The sequence below is a fragment of the Mustelus asterias genome, chromosome 6 (genome assembly GCF_964213995.1).
Source record: "Mustelus asterias chromosome 6, sMusAst1.hap1.1, whole genome shotgun sequence".
Taxonomy (NCBI): Eukaryota; Metazoa; Chordata; class Chondrichthyes; order Carcharhiniformes; family Triakidae; genus Mustelus; species Mustelus asterias.
This window is the reverse complement of record NC_135806.1, coordinates 43,972,403-43,988,510: the sequence shown is the minus strand read 5'-3', so window position 1 is coordinate 43,988,510 and position 16,108 is coordinate 43,972,403. Positions and strand designations below refer to the sequence as shown.

General features: G+C 58.9%; 1 protein-coding gene across 1 annotated transcript in view; it reads right to left on the bottom strand.

Annotated features, from left to right (window-relative positions):
- rassf6 (Ras association domain family member 6) overlaps positions 1-16,108 on the bottom strand; it is a 64,626-nt gene that overhangs the window by 21,786 nt on the left and 26,732 nt on the right. Inside the window, exons 4-5 of the mRNA XM_078214239.1 lie at positions 11,548-11,626; positions 8,686-8,828 (exon numbers count right to left, since the gene is read on the bottom strand). Coding sequence (XP_078070365.1) covers positions 8,686-8,828; positions 11,548-11,626 — 222 coding nt within the window. The remainder of the gene's footprint in view (positions 1-8,685; positions 8,829-11,547; positions 11,627-16,108) is intronic.

Sequence of the window (16,108 nt, the reverse complement as noted above, 5' to 3'; positions counted from 1 at the left end):
GAGCAGTGTGAGGCAGACCGGGGGGAGCGGGAGGCAGACCGGGAGCAGTGTGAGGCAGACCGGGAGCAGTGTGAGGCAGACCGGGAGCAGTGTGAGGCAGACCGGGAGCAGTGTGAGGCAGACCGGGAGCAGCGGGAGGCAGACCGGGAGCAGCGGGAGGCAGACCGGGAGCAGTGTGAGGCAGACCGGGGGGGGAGTGTGAGGCAGACCGGGAGCAGTGTGAGGCAGACCGGGAGCAGCGGGAGGCAGACCGGGGGGAGCGGGAGGCAGACCGGGGGGAGCGTGAGGCAGACCGGGAGCAGCGTGAGGCAGACCGGGAGCAGTGTGAGGCAGACCGGGAGCAGCGTGAGGCAGACCGGGAGCAGTGTGAGGCAGACCGGGGGGAGTGTGAGGCAGACCGGGAGCAGCGTGAGGCAGACCGGGAGCAGCGTGAGGCAGACCGGGAGCAGTGTGAGGCAGACCGGGAGCAGTGTGAGGCAGACCGGGAGCAGTGTGAGGCAGACCGGGAGCAGTGTGAGGCAGACCGGGAGCAGTGTGAGGCAGACCGGGAGCAGTGTGAGGCAGACCGGGAGCAGTGTGAGGCAGACCGGGAGCAGTGTGAGGCAGACCGGGAGCAGCGTGAGGCAGACCGGGAGCAGCGTGAGGCAGACCGGGAGCAGTGTGAGGCAGACCGGGGGGAGTGTGAGGCAGACCGGGGGGAGTGTGAGGCAGACCGGGAGCAGTGTGAGGCAGACCGGGAGCAGTGTGAGGCAGACCGGGGGGAGTGGGAGGCAGACCGGGAGCAGCGTGAGGCAGACCGGGAGCAGTGTGAGGCAGACCGGGAGCAGTGTGAGGCAGACCGGGAGCAGTGTGAGGCAGACCGGGAGCAGTGTGAGGCAGACCGGGAGCAGTGTGAGGCAGACCGGGAGCAGCGTGAGGCAGAACGGGGGGAGCGTGAGGCAGAACGGGGGGAGCGTGAGGCAGAACGGGAGCAGTGTGAGGCAGAACGGGGGGAGCGTGAGGCAGAACGGGGGGAGCGTGAGGCAGAACGGGGGGAGTGTGAGGCAGAACGGGGGTGTGTGAGGCAGAACGGGGGGAGTGTGAGGCAGACCGGGGGGAGCGGGAGGCTGACCGGGGGGAGTGTGAGGCAGACCGGGGGGAGCGGGAGGCAGACCGGGGGGAGCGGGAGGCAGACCGGGGGGAGCGGGAGGCAGACCGGGGGGAGCGGGAGGCAGACCGGGGGGAGCGGGAGGCAGACCGGGGGGAGCGGGAGGCAGACCGGGGGGAGCGGGAGGCAGACCGGGGGGAGCGGGAGGCAGACCGGGGGGAGCGGGAGGCAGACCGGGGGGAGCGGGAGGCAGACCGGGGGGAGCGGGAGGCAGACCGGGGGGAGTGTGAGGCAGACCGGGGGGAGCGTGAGGCAGAACGGGGGGAGTGTGAGGCAGAACGGGGGGAGTGTGAGGCAGACCGGGGGGAGCGTGAGGCAGAACGGGGGGAGTGTGAGGCAGACCGGGGGGAGTGTGAGGCAGACCGGGGGGAGCGGGAGGCAGACCGGGGGGAGCGGGAGGCAGACCGGGGGGAGCGGGAGGCAGACCGGGGGGGAGCGTGAGGCAGACCGGGGGGAGCGTGAGGCAGACCGGGGGGAGTGTGAGGCAGAACGGGGGGAGTGTGAGGCAGACCGGGGGGAGCGTGAGGCAGAACGGGGGGAGTGTGAGGCAGAACGGGGGGAGTGTGAGGCAGACCGGGGGGAGTGTGAGGCAGAACGGGGGGAGTGTGAGGCAGACCGGGGGGAGCGTGAGGCAGACCGGGAGCAGTGGGAGGCAGACCGGGGGGAGTGGGAGGCAGACCGGGGGGGGGAGTGTGAGGCAGACCGGGGGGAGTGTGAGGCAGAACGGGGGGAGTGTGAGGCAGACCGGGAGCAGCGGGAGGCAGACCGGGGGGAGTGTGAGGCAGACCGGAAGCAGCGTGAGGCAGACCGGGGGGAGTGTGAGGCAGACCGGGGGGAGTGTGAGGCAGACCGGGGGGAGCGGGAGGCAGACCGGGAGCAGCGGGAGGCAGACCGGGGGGAGTGTGAGGCAGACCGGGAGCAGTGTGAGGCAGACCGGGGGGAGCGGGAGGCAGACCGGGGGGAGCGGGAGGCAGACCGGGAGCAGCGGGAGGCAGACCGGGGGGAGTGTGAGGCAGACCGGGAGCAGCGTGAGGCAGACCGGGGGGAGTGTGAGGCAGACCGGGGGGAGCGTGAGGCAGACCGGGAGCAGCCGTGAGGCAGACCGGGGGGAGCGGGAGGCAGACCGGGGGGAGCGTGAGGCAGACCGGGAGCAGCCGTGAGGCAGACCGGGGGGAGCGGGAGGCAGACCGGGGGGAGCGGGAGGCAGACCGGGGGGAGCGGGAGGCAGACCGGGAGCAGCGGGAGGCAGACCGGGGGGAGCGTGAGGCAGACCGGGGGGAGCGGGAGGCAGACCGGGGGGAGTGTGAGGCAGACCGGGGGAAGTGTGAGGCAGACCGGGGGAAGTGGGAGGCAGACCGGGGGGAGTGGGAGGCAGACCGGGGGGAGTGGGAGGCAGACCGGGGGGGAGTGGGAGGCAGACCGGGGGGGAGTGGGAGGCAGACCGGGGGGAGTGGGAGGCAGACCGGGGGGGAGTGGGAGGCAGACCGGGGGGGGGGAGTGTGAGGCAGACCGGGGGGAGTGTGAGGCAGACCGGGGGGAGTGGGAGGCAGACCGGGGGGAGTGGGAGGCAGACCGGGGGGAGTGGGAGGCAGACCGGGGGGAGTGGGAGGCAGACCGGGGGGAGTGGGAGGCAGACCGGGGGGAGTGGGAGGCAGACCGGCGGGGAGTGGGAGGCAGACCGGCGGGGAGTGGGAGGCAGACCGGGGGGGAGTGGGTGGCAGACCGGGGGGAGTGGGAGGCAGACCGGGGGGGAGTGGGAGGCAGACCGGGGGGGGGAGTGTGAGGCAGACCGGGGGGAGTGTGAGGCAGACCGGGGGGAGTGGGAGGCAGACCGGGGGGAGTGGGAGGCAGACCGGGGGGAGTGGGAGGCAAACCGGGGGGAGTGTGAGGCAGACCGGGGGGAGTGGGAGGCAGACCGGGGGGAGTGGGAGGCAGACCGGGGGGAGTGTGAGGCAGACCGGGGGGAGTGTGAGGCAGACCGGGGGGAGTGTGAGGCAGACCGGGGGGAGTGTGAGGCAGACCGGGGGGAGTGTGAGGCAGACCGGGGGGAGTGTGAGGCAGACCGGGGGGAGTGTGAGGCAGACCGGGTGGAGTGGGAGGCAGACCGGGGGGAGTGGGAGGCAGACCGGGGGGAGTGGGAGGCAGACCGGGGGGTGTGGGAGGCAGACCGGGGGGAGTGGGAGGCAGACCGGGGGGAGTGGGAGGCAGACCGGGGGGGGGAGTGGGAGGCAGACCGGGGGGGGGAGTGTGAGGCAGAACGGGGGGAGTGTGAGGCAGACCGGGAGCAGCGGGAGGCAGACCGGGGGGAGTGTGAGGCAGACCGGGGGGAGTGTGAGGCAGACCGGGGGGAGCGGGAGGCAGACCGGGAGCAGCGGGAGGCAGACCGGGGGGAGTGTGAGGCAGACCGGGGGAAGTGTGAGGCAGACCGGGGGAAGTGGGAGGCAGACCGGGGGGAGTGGGAGGCAGACCGGGGGGAGTGGGAGGCAGACCGGGGGGGAGTGGGAGGCAGACCGGGGGGGGGGAGTGTGAGGCAGACCGGGGGGAGTGTGAGGCAGACCGGGGGGAGTGTGAGGCAGACCGGGGGGAGTGGGAGGCAGACCGGGAGCAGCCGTGAGGCAGACCGGGGGGAGCGGGAGGCAGACCGGGGGGAGTGTGAGGCAGACCGGGGGGAGTGGGAGGCAGACCGGGGGGAGCGTGAGGCAGACCGGGAGCAGCCGTGAGGCAGACCGGGGGGAGCGGGAGGCAGACCGGGGGGAGCGTGAGGCAGACCGGGAGCAGCCGTGAGGCAGACCGGGGGGAGCGGGAGGCAGACCGGGGGGAGCGGGAGGCAGACCGGGGGGAGCGGGAGGCAGACCGGGAGCAGCGGGAGGCAGACCGGGAGCAGCGGGAGGCAGACCGGGGGGAGCGGGAGGCAGACCGGGGGGAGTGTGAGGCAGACCGGGGGAAGTGGGAGGCAGACCGGGGGGAGTGGGAGGCAGACCGGGGGGAGTGGGAGGCAGACCGGGGGGGAGTGGGAGGCAGACCGGGGGGAGTGGGAGGCAGACCGGGGGGGAGTGGGAGGCAGCGCGGGGGGGGGGAGTGTGAGGCAGACCGGGGGGAGTGTGAGGCAGACCGGGGGGAGTGGGAGGCAGACCGGGGGGAGTGGGAGGCAGACCGGGGGGAGTGGGAGGCAGACCGGGGGGAGTGGGAGGCAGACCGGGGGGAGTGGGAGGCAGACCGGGGGGAGTGGGAGGCAGACCGGCGGGGAGTGGGAGGCAGACCGGCGGGGAGTGGGAGGCAGACCGGGGGGGAGTGGGTGGCAGACCGGGGGGAGTGGGAGGCAGACCGGGGGGGAGTGGGAGGCAGACCGGGGGGGGGGAGTGTGAGGCAGACCGGGGGGAGTGTGAGGCAGACCGGGGGGAGTGGGAGGCAGACCGGGGGGAGTGGGAGGCAGACCGGGGGGAGTGGGAGGCAAACCGGGGGGAGTGTGAGGCAGACCGGGGGGAGTGGGAGGCAGACCGGGGGGAGTGGGAGGCAGACCGGGGGGAGTGGGAGGCAGACCGGGGGGAGTGTGAGGCAGACCGGGGGGAGTGTGAGGCAGACCGGGGGGAGTGTGAGGCAGACCGGGGGGAGTGTGAGGCAGACCGGGGGGAGTGGGAGGCAGACCGGGGGGAGTGGGAGGCAGACCGGGGGGAGTGGGAGGCAGACCGGGGGGAGTGGGAGGCAGACCGGGGGGAGTGGGAGGCAGACCGGGGGGAGTGGGAGGCAGACCGGGGGGAGTGTGAGGCAGACCGGGGGGAGTGTGAGGCAGACCGGGTGGAGTGGGAGGCAGACCGGGGGGAGTGGGAGGCAGACCGGGGGGAGTGGGAGGCAGACCGGGGGGAGTGGGAGGCAGACCGGGGGGAGTGGGAGGCAGACCGGGGGGAGTGGGAGGCAGACCGGGGGGGGGAGTGGGAGGCAGACCGGGGGGGGGGAGTGTGAGGCAGACCGGGGGGAGTGTGAGGCAGAACGGGGGGAGTGTGAGGCAGACCGGGAGCAGCGGGAGGCAGACCGGGGGGAGTGTGAGGCAGACCGGGAGCAGCGTGAGGCAGACCGGGGGGAGTGTGAGGCAGACCGGGGGGAGTGTGAGGCAGACCGGGGGGGAGCGGGAGGCAGACCGGGAGCAGCGGGAGGCAGACCGGGGGGAGTGTGAGGCAGACCGGGAGCAGTGTGAGGCAGACCGGGGGGAGCGGGAGGCAGACCGGGGGGAGCGGGAGGCAGACCGGGAGCAGCGGGAGGCAGACCGGGGGGAGTGTGAGGCAGACCGGGAGCAGCGTGAGGCAGACCGGGGGGAGTGTGAGGCAGACCGGGGGGAGCGTGAGGCAGACCGGGAGCAGCCGTGAGGCAGACCGGGGGGAGCGGGAGGCAGACCGGGGGGAGCGTGAGGCAGACCGGGAGCAGCCGTGAGGCAGACCGGGGGGAGCGGGAGGCAGACCGGGGGGAGCGGGAGGCAGACCGGGGGGAGCGGGAGGCAGACCGGGAGCAGCGGGAGGCAGACCGGGGGGAGCGGGAGGCAGACCGGGGGGAGCGGGAGGCAGACCGGGGGAAGTGTGAGGCAGACCGGGGGAAGTGTGAGGCAGACCGGGGGAAGTGGGAGGCAGACCGGGGGGAGTGGGAGGCAGACCGGGGGGAGTGGGAGGCAGACCGGGGGGGAGTGGGAGGCAGACCGGGGGGGAGTGGGAGGCAGACCGGGGGGGGGGAGTGTGAGGCAGACCGGGGGGAGTGTGAGGCAGACCGGGGGGAGTGGGAGGCAGACCGGGGGGAGTGGGAGGCAGACCGGGGGGAGTGGGAGGCAGACCGGGGGGAGTGGGAGGCAGACCGGGGGGAGTGGGAGGCAGACCGGGGGGAGTGGGAGGCAGACCGGGGGGAGTGGGAGGCAGACCGGGGGGAGTGGGAGGCAGACCGGCGGGGAGTGGGAGGCAGACCGGGGGGGAGTGGGAGGCAGACCGGGGGGAGTGGGAGGCAGACCGGGGGGGAGTGGGAGGCAGACCGGGGGGGGGGGGGGGGGGAGTGTGAGGCAGACCGGGGGGAGTGTGAGGCAGACCGGGGGGAGTGTGAGGCAGACCGGGGGGAGTGTGAGGCAGACCGGGGGGAGTGGGAGGCAGACCAGGGGGAGTGGGAGGCAGACCGGGGGGAGTGGGAGGCAGACCGGGGGGAGTGTGAGGCAGACCGGGGGGAGTGGGAGGCAGACCGGGGGGAGTGTGAGGCAGACCGGGGGGAGTGTGAGGCAGACCGGGGGGAGTGTGAGGCAGACCGGGGGGAGTGGGAGGCAGACCGGGGGGAGTGTGAGGCAGACCGGGGGGAGTGTGAGGCAGACCGGGGGGAGTGTGAGGCAGACCGGGGGGAGTGTGAGGCAGACCGGGTGGAGTGGGAGGCAGACCGGGTGGAGTGGGAGGCAGACCGGGGGGAGTGGGAGGCAGACCGGGGGGAGTGGGAGGCAGACCGGGGGGAGTGGGAGGCAGACCGGGGGGAGTGGGAGGCAGACCGGGGGGAGTGGGAGGCAGACCGGGGGGAGTGGGAGGCAGACCGGGGGGAGTGGGAGGCAGACCGGGGGGAGTGTGAGGCAGACCGGGGGGAGTGTGAGGCAGACCGGGGGGAGTGGGAGGCATGTTGGCATCATTTGAAATGAGCAAGAAAAGAACAATCAAACTGTGAGCTCACAGAAGGCCATTGAGTTGATTGATTAGTGAGTTGTAGCTTTCTTTCCCTTTCTGCAAAGTTAGGGAGTTGGCCTCGGGAACTCGGAAATAAAAAATTTCAGTTTTATTGGATGAGAGTTCAACATTTCAGTTAACCTCTCTGTGTTTAAGTGAGAGTAAAAATACCGAGCTGGTGGGTCTTTATTTTTGAAGTAGTAAGTTTTATTATCTAATAGAGGAATGGCAGCAACTGCAGCCAGAGCACCCCGAGCGGGAGGATGAACAGGCAATGGTTATGGTTCAATGGCATAGGTAGAAAGAGGGATGTGGTCTTCCAATAAGAACTTAGGGAGCTAGGCAAGAGGATCTCAAAATTACTCATCTCCAGATTACACCAAATACCATATGCAAGTATCATAGAATCCCTACAGTACAGGAGGAGGCCATTTGGCCCATCAAGTCTGTACCGACCACAATCCCACCCAGGCCCTATTCCCATAACCCCACACATTTACCCCACTAATTCCCCTGACACTAGGGTCAATTTTAGCATGGCCAATCAATCTAAGCTGCATATCTTTGGACTATGGGGGAAAACCAGAGCACCCGGAGGAAACCCACGCAGACATGGGGAGAAGTGCACACTCCACACAGACAGTGACCAAGGCCAGAATCAAACCTGGGTCCCTGGCACTGTGAGGCAGCAGTGTTAAAAAGTGTGCCACCATGCCACCCTAAAGTGAATAAAGAAGTAGAATGATAAAGCAGATGAATGTGTTACTGGAAAGAAGGTTTATGAGGGAGGGTTATAGATTCTTGGGATATTGGGATTAGATCTTGAGGAGATGGGACTTATACAAGCTGTACAGGGGCTCCTAAAAAGAGCTGGGACTAATTTCCTTGCAGGGTAATTTGCTGGTGCTAATGTGGAGGGTGGGAACTAGGAGCATGGAAACTAGGAGGTAATACTAGAGAGGGATACAAAGGGGCAAACAATACTGAGAAAGGCAGGTAGTACTAGAGTAGGATATATTCCCACAAAGGAGAATTGTAGGGGAAAAAAGCCCACTGGATGACGAAAGAGATACAGATTAAGATGAAGTGAAAAAATGTGTTAACGCATGATGTCAGGTGGATTGACAACCAGACTGAATATAGAAGGTTCAGAGCAGAACTGAAAAAGGTAGGGGACTGGCATTAGATGAATTGTTCCTTCAGAGGGCTTGCACAAATGAGGGGCCAAATGGCCTCCATCTAGATTGTAACTATTAGGGTTAGGGTTAACCCGATGATTCTACAACACCATTGTGGGAGCACCACATGGGCTGCACTGTTTCAAGGCACCACCACCCAGGGTTGATCAGAGACAGGGCAATAATTGAGGTCTTGGCAGTGCTTTCTACATTCCAAAAACAACTAAAGACAATGACTTCTGTAGGTTCCAATATTCTGCATTGCTCAAAGATTTGTGAACTTGCCCATCCTCAGAACATCCGGCTTATCCTAGTGATAAAGTGAATATTCCCGACATTGGAATAGACAAGAGAGTCTGGAGGATTGGAGTGGGGGTGTTTGGAATGTGTGGGAGAGGTAGGAATCAGACGGTAGGATCTGAGGAATGGGGTCTGCAGGGTAGCCTGTGAGGCTAGTCAATGGCAGGGTAAAACCTCACAGGAGGTAGAGTCCTCAGAGGTCGAATCTGAGAGGGTAGTTTCTGAGGGGGTAGATACTATCGGGTGGAGTGGGGAGGGGGGCAGAATGCCTTTTGTATTTAGAAATGTCTATCTGGCACTCCCAGGGTGCAAGAAGTCCCAGTGGGTCCTGTGATATCTGGGCATACACACATGCATGTGTATAGAAATGTTCGCTAGAGATGCTTACCTTTTATTTGCTGTAGCACTGTCAGGGGACTGGATGTCTTTTGGTGATGATATAGATTTCTCATCATTAATCTGTAATCTTATTAGTTGGTGTACACCCCATGAAATATCTAATACTCCTTCGAGGACAATTTTTCCATTATTCTATAAAGGGAGGAGTGAGATGTTTAAATTAAAAGAGAAGCCTCAGCATAAAATGTTGCGTAGAAAATAAAAATAGCTAAATAACAGTTCTGGTAAAATGAATAAGCGCATAGACCCACAGAGCTGGACAGATACAAATACAATTCAGCATCATTAGCATCTCACCAGTCATTGAATCTCTACGAGGCCATTTGGCCCATCATGTCTGCACTGATATCTTCAGAGGACCCTACCCAGCACTTTGCTGTAACCCCATGCATTTATCCTGCTAATCCCCCTAATCTACACATCTTGGAACACTATGAGGCAATTTAGCATGGCTAATTCACCTAACCTGGACATCTTTGGTCTGTGGGAGGAACCCGAAGCACCTGGAGGAAACCTATGCAGACACGTGGAGAACATGGAAACTCCACAGACAATAACCCAAGGCCAGAATCAAACACAGGTCCCTGGTGTTGCTAACCACTGAGCCGCCCCATCATCTGTTTTGGGTGTTATTCAGGCTGTCTGAAGTCCTCATACTTTAATATGTTTTAAGCATTTTAATAGTTTAATTACATACAAATAGGGCAACAAACAGAAACCACATGTTCACACGAATTATTTGCCCATTATAATCCAGCTGTGTCTTGTTGACTAGGCATTAGTTGAGAATATAGTGAGGCAACATTGGGAAAATGATAATATTGTTTTAAAAATTCAACAATGCATGAGTACCAAGTCAAGCGAACCAATTGGCTTGGTCTCTGGTAAACTGATGAGCATTTATATCTTCAAACTGAGCATTCCCTTTATCGTGTTCTGTAGCATGACCACCAGCTAACAGCAACACCTAGCATGCCTAAGAATGAGGCATCAACCTGGTGAAGCTACAACAGAGACACAGCAATTAGTGGTAGCAGCAAGTGATTGCCAGGGCTAAGCTATCCCACAACTGACGGAGCAGATCAAAGCTCTGCAGTCCTGCTACATCCAGCCGTGAATGTTGTGAACAATTAAATGACTAACAGGAGGAGGTAACTCCATAAACGTACCTACCTCGATGATGGAGGAGTCTAGCACATCAACGCAAAAGATAAGGCTGAAGCACTTGACGCCATCCTCAGCCAGAAATCCGAGTGGATGGTCCACTTTGGCCTCCTCCTGAGGTCAGATACTAGTCTTCAGCCAGTTCACTCCACATGATCAGAAGAAGAGGCTGAAGGCACTGGATACTTTAAGGATACAATTCCTGACAACATCCCAGCAATAGTGCAGAAGACTTGTGCTCCAGAACTAGCTGCTCCTCTAATCAAGCTGTTCCAGTACAGCTACAACATTGGCAGCTGCCCAGCAATGTGGAAAGCTACAAAAAGAAGAACAAATCCAACCCAGCAAACTACCCCATCAGTCTATTCCCTCAGTAAACTATCAAGCGACACTTGCTATCAATAACCTGATCCCTGACGCTCACTTTGGGTTTTACCAGGGTTACCCAGCCACTGATCTTATTATAGCCTTGGTTCGAACATGGACAAAAGAGCTAAACACAAAACAGAAGGTGAGAGTGACTGCCCTTGACATCAAGGCAGCGTTTGACCAAGTGTGGCATCAAGGAGCCCTCGCAAAACTGGAGTCAATGGTAATCAGGGGGAAAGCCCTCCGCTGGTTGGAGTCATACCTGGCACAAACAAAGATGGTTGTGGTGGTTGTAGGTCAACCATCTCAGTTCCAGGACATCACTGCAGGAGCTCCTCAGAGTAGTGTCTGAGGAACAACCATCAATGATCTTCCTTCCATCATAAGATCAGAGTGGGGATGTTCTTTGGTGACTATCAGATGCTGAGGGAGTCCATCAAATGCAGTAAGGTCTGGACAAAGTCAGGATTGGGCTGACAAGTGGCAAGTAACATTCATTCCACAGAAGTGCCAGTCAATGATCATCTGTAAGAAGAGAGAATCTAACCATCGCCCCTAGATATTAATCGCTGAATCCCCCACCAGCAACACCCCGGGGGGGTTACCATTGACCAGAAACTGAACTGGACTAGCCATATAAATACTGTGGTGACAAGAGCAGATCGGAGACTAGGAATCCTGTGGAGAGTAACTCACCTCCTGACTTCCCACAGCCTGCCCATCCTCTACAAAGCACATGTCATAGAATCCCTACAGTGAAGAAGGAAGCCATTTGGCCCAATGAGTCTGCACCAAATCTCCAAAAGAGCATCTTACGCAGGCCCATCCTCGTAACCCCACATATCTACCATGGCTAACCCACCAAACCAGGACTGTGAGAGGAAACTGGAAAACCTGGAGGAAACCCAAGCAGTCATGGGGAGAACGTGCAAACTCCACACAGACAGTGACCCAAGACTGGAATTGAACCTGGGTCTCTGGCGCTGTGAAGCAGCAGTGCCAACCACTGTGCACAAATGGATAAGAAATCAGATGGTCCCAAATGGTCTTGAGTTTCTACCCACCCAGCTTTGATAACGTCCATAGACAAATACCTAATGGTAAGGGCTTGTGTTCCTAATACTACTTCTTTAAAAATAAAATTCCCTTAATGAGAAATTTTGGGAGACTTTTCTCTCAGGAGCTTAACCATGTTAAAGAAGAAAAATTGTACCCAGTGAACTCCGTAGACAGGCTCAATGGGCTTAGCTTTTTAGAACTTTGCTGTATTAGGAAACAGTCATTTCTGACACGTGGATAGACTATAAAATATACTCACATCAGAATATGTCAGTTGCAAATTCTTGTTATTTTCACAAAAACAATTGTATGTTCTTAACAATGACAGAAACTTCACCCTGGAGGAATTAAGAATATGAATTTTAAAACAGCCTTGTCGTGTTCATTTAATCTATCTGTTGAGAAATGTGTTGTCCAGTTTCACAGAACACTTATATATTGTCTTTAATTTTATAAACTAATGCAGAACCTTGCAACCCAGAGCACATGTCCTGATTTTAGGTCCTCACACAATCCCTCTGAGCAAAGGTCAGGGATTTGGGAGCTGTGCTTTGTGCCTGAAAATCTGATATTTGCTCTCAATGTGCAAAGCTCTGTGCTGGGAAAGTTATTTTCTAAAATTTCACCTTTGAGGATCTCATCATCTTAAAGCTTATATCAGGCTTTATAGCCAGCAAATTTCATGTGACATTAATCTAGCTAGTCTGTGTGAGGAAGACTCAACTGGATGCAGATTAGATTCAGATCCCACACAAACCGGGAACCAGGTTAAGAATGCTCAAATCATCTCCAGTAAGAAGTTTAACAACACCAGGTTAAAGTCCAACAGGTTTATTTGGTAGCAAAAGCCACACAAGCTTTCGAGGCTCTGAGCCCCTTCTTCAGGTGAGTGGGAATTCTGTTCACAAACAGAACTTATAAGACACAGACTCAATTTACATGAATAATGGTTGGAATGCGAATACTTACAACTAATCCAGTCTTTAAGAAACAAAACAATGGGAGTGGAGAGAGCATCAAGACAGGCTAAAAAGATGTGTATTGTCTCCAGACAAGACAGCCAGTGAAACTCTGCAGGTCCACGCAACTGTGGGAGTTACAAATAGTGTGACATAAATTCTGATTCTAGGATCGCATGATAAAGACTCAGGAGGAAAAAAGCAGAAATATTTATGTGAAATAGTGTGACATAAACCCAATATCCCGGTTGAGGCCGTCCTTGTGTGTGCGGAACCTGGCTATCAGTTTCTGCTCCGCGACTCTGCGCTGTCGTGTGTCGCGAAGGCCGCCTTGGAGAACGCTTACCCGAATATCAGAGGCCGAATGCCCGTGACCGCTGAAGTGCTCCCCAACAGGAAGAGAACAGTCTTGCCTGGTGATTGTCGAGCGGTGTTCATTCATCCGTTGTCGCAGCGTCTGCATAGTTTCCCCAATGTACCATGCCTCGGGACATCCTTTCTTGCAGCGTATCAGGTAGACAACGTTGGCCGAGTTGCAAGAGTATGTACCGTGTACCTGGTGGATGGTGTTCTCACGTGAGATGATGGCATCTGTGTCGATGATCCGGCACGTCTTGCAGAGGTTGCTGTGGCAGGGTTGTGTGGTGTCTTGGTCACTGTTCTCCTGAAGGCTGGGTAGTTTGCTGCGGACAATGGTCTGTTTGAGGTTGTGCGGTTGTTTGAAGGCAAGAAGTGGGGGTGTGGGGATGGCCTTGGCGAGATGTTCGTCTTCATCAATGACATGTTGAAGGCTCCGGAGGAGATGCCGTAGCTTCTCCGCTCCGGGGAAGTACTGGACAACGAAGGGTACTCTGTCCACTGTGTCCCGTGTTTGTCTTCTGAGGAGGTCGGTGCGGTTTTTCGCTGTGGCGCGTCGGAACTGTTGATCGATGAGTCTAGCGCCATATCCTGTTCTTATGAGGGCATCTTTCAGCGTCTGGAGGTGTCTGTTGCGATCCTCCTCATCCGAGCAGATCCTGTGTATACGGAGGGCTTGTCCGTATATCATCTCCGTATGTCCGTAAATCATCTCCACTCAGCGCTCTTGCAGCCACAGACACAGGAGCGGGGGGGGGGGGGGGGGGGGGGGGGGGGGATTCTCCCCCAAAAATTCTACGTGTCGAATTCGCATAAAAACTGGAGTAAATCCTGCTGGTTTTTTCAGCGGGAGTTTCAAAGTGAATCTCCCACACTCTGTGCATCATAAAGAGCCCTAGCGAGATTCACGCTGAAAATCCAGGGGCGGAGCCTATTCCCACTGGAGAGGCCGGCAGCATAGCGCTGAGCGGGCCACCGCGCATGCACCGATTTGTCAGCGCCGGGATCGGCGCATGCGCAGTGGCCCCGCCTCCCGATCAATTATCAGCCACGCGACCCCCGCACCGCTGGCCTTCCGATCCCACCATGGCCCCCCCCCCCGAACATGTCCGGGCCAGTCTCGGCCCCGCCCACCTCGATCTCCCTTTCTCATAGCCCTCATCTCCTGATCTCGCCCCTCCCCCAGCAGCACTGACCCCCACCCCCTGCAGCCCTGATCAGCCCCCCGCCACCCAACTCCGGCAGGCCGACCTCCCTCCTACCTCCATGTCCAGCCCCGATCACTGGTCTCCCTCCCTCTGATTGTGATCCCAGTGCAGAGTGGCAGCGGGAACCCCCCCACCCCCACTGATCGTCCCTCCAGAAGCCCCACACCCCATTAGGCCCCACCCCTTGGCAATGCTCGATGCCTGGTGGGCACTGCCACTTTGCCCCTTGGGCAGTGCCAGGGGGCCCAGGCAGGCACTGCTAAGGTGGCAATGACCAGGGGGCACCCCTTTGCACCCAACCCTCTGGGGGGCCTCGATTGCCCCCCCCCCCTTCACTTCAGTGAGGTCGGGCCACCAGCTCCCCGCAAGTGGGGAGCTACTGTAAACCCCATTGGAGTGAAACATTCCTGGCTCGTTCCAGGTGGGGGGTGCTGGGGGAAAAGGCTAGCGGGCCCGGAGATTTCAGTCCCGGGCCTGCTAATGAGATTTAAAACACATTTAAATGTGTATTTAAATAAATTATGCAGCTCCGCGTTGATTTCTGGTGCGGAGCTGACAGCGCCAAAAATCTGGCTGCCAGAGACGCACGGAGCCAGTGGGGAGACCGCGAAACGGCCTCCACGTTACAAAACCAGGGGCAATGGGATGGGAGAATCACCCCCGAGATCTTTGTTCCATTAGTCCATCACTCCGAAATGAAGCCGCAGCACATTAACCTCCTGTACCACTCAGTCCCCAGTGAAAATCCAACTGCAAATGCTTTGCTTCACAAATCAAACTAATTCATTTTTCTGCTTTAATCAACAATCTTAAAGTGCAGTGAAACACAAGTGACTCCAAACTGTCTGGAAGTTGACATTAATTGCATTAATCAATGGCTCTGAAATTCCTTTCAAAATAACGGTAAGGCAAATGCCACAACAATTTCAAAGGAGGGCAGATGGACATTTAAATGTGGAAAGTGCAAAGTTATCAGAGATGCACTTCTCCAAGGACAATATTGTATTCAATTTTGTAGTATAAAATATTCCAATTAGTTTGTAGTCCAGTTTTCATAGAATCATCATAGAAACCCTACAGTACAGAAAGAGGCCATTCGGCCCATCGAGTCTGCACCGACCACAATCCCACCCTATCCCCATATCCCTACATATTTTACCCACTAATCCCTCTAACTACGCATCTCAGGACACTAAGGGGCAATTTTTCAGCATGGCCAATCAACCTAACCCGCACATCTTTGGACTGTGGGAGGAAACCGGAGCACCCGGAGGAAACCCACGCAGACACGAGGAGAATGTGCAAACTCCACACAGACAGTGACCCAAGCCGGGAATCGAACCCAGGTCCCTGGAGCTGTGAAGCAGCAGTGCTAACCACTGTGCTACCGTGCCGCCTGTTTTATATGCAATAATCAAGTAATCAAATTATATTAATCAATTATCCTATGAAATTCTATTTAATTGTAATCAATGTCAGATACTGTTCCCATGTGACAGCATCTGTCTCTGAACATGTTGCTGTATTCCTATCTGACGGGTGAAACATACGAGCCTAGGAATGTGCAGAGTAATGGATGCGATGCTCTGGCCCCATGTGGTCATGAGCAAATCAGGCTAGGGTGGAGCATTGTGGGTGAGGGGCCTTACACAGTTAGTGCTGGTGAGATCCTCTTTTGGGATTCTCCCAGCGCCCGCGCCCTGATGTAATCTCGTTCCCACTCAGTGACAGCGTGAACCAGATTCACATCTTCATTTAAATTTGCAGGGTTGGTTTGGAGCCGGATTCTCCCAGCTCCTGCAATTCTCCAACCCTCGGGCACAGCGGGAATCCAGCGTGAATCGCTACTGATCTCCACAAATGGAGGCCATTTAAGGCCCCAGGTGGTCAGGAAATGGTTGGGTGGTGCCTTGGCACTGCCATGTTGGCACTGCTAGGGTGCCAGGTTGGCAATGCCAAGGGGGAGATGAAGGAGGCCTGGGGGGGGGGGGGGGGGGGCTCCTGAAAGAGGTGGGCCTGGGGGGATCTCCTGAAGGGGGCGACATAGTGAGTGCATACGGGAGCCTTTGGTGACCCCATTGCAGGGTGTAGCTCTCTTGTGGGGGAGGGGTGGAGTGTTGGAGCAAGTGGAGGCAGGGAGCCTGATGCCAGTGAGGGGGGGGGGGTTCGCTGGTGAGTAGGAGGGTGGGGGTGTGCATGGTTGTCTGGAGATTGGGTGCGTTTTAAATATGGTGCCCTGATCTCTGAGGAGCTGACATTGCTCACCTTGTGCGGGTGAATTCAGTGAGAATCTCCT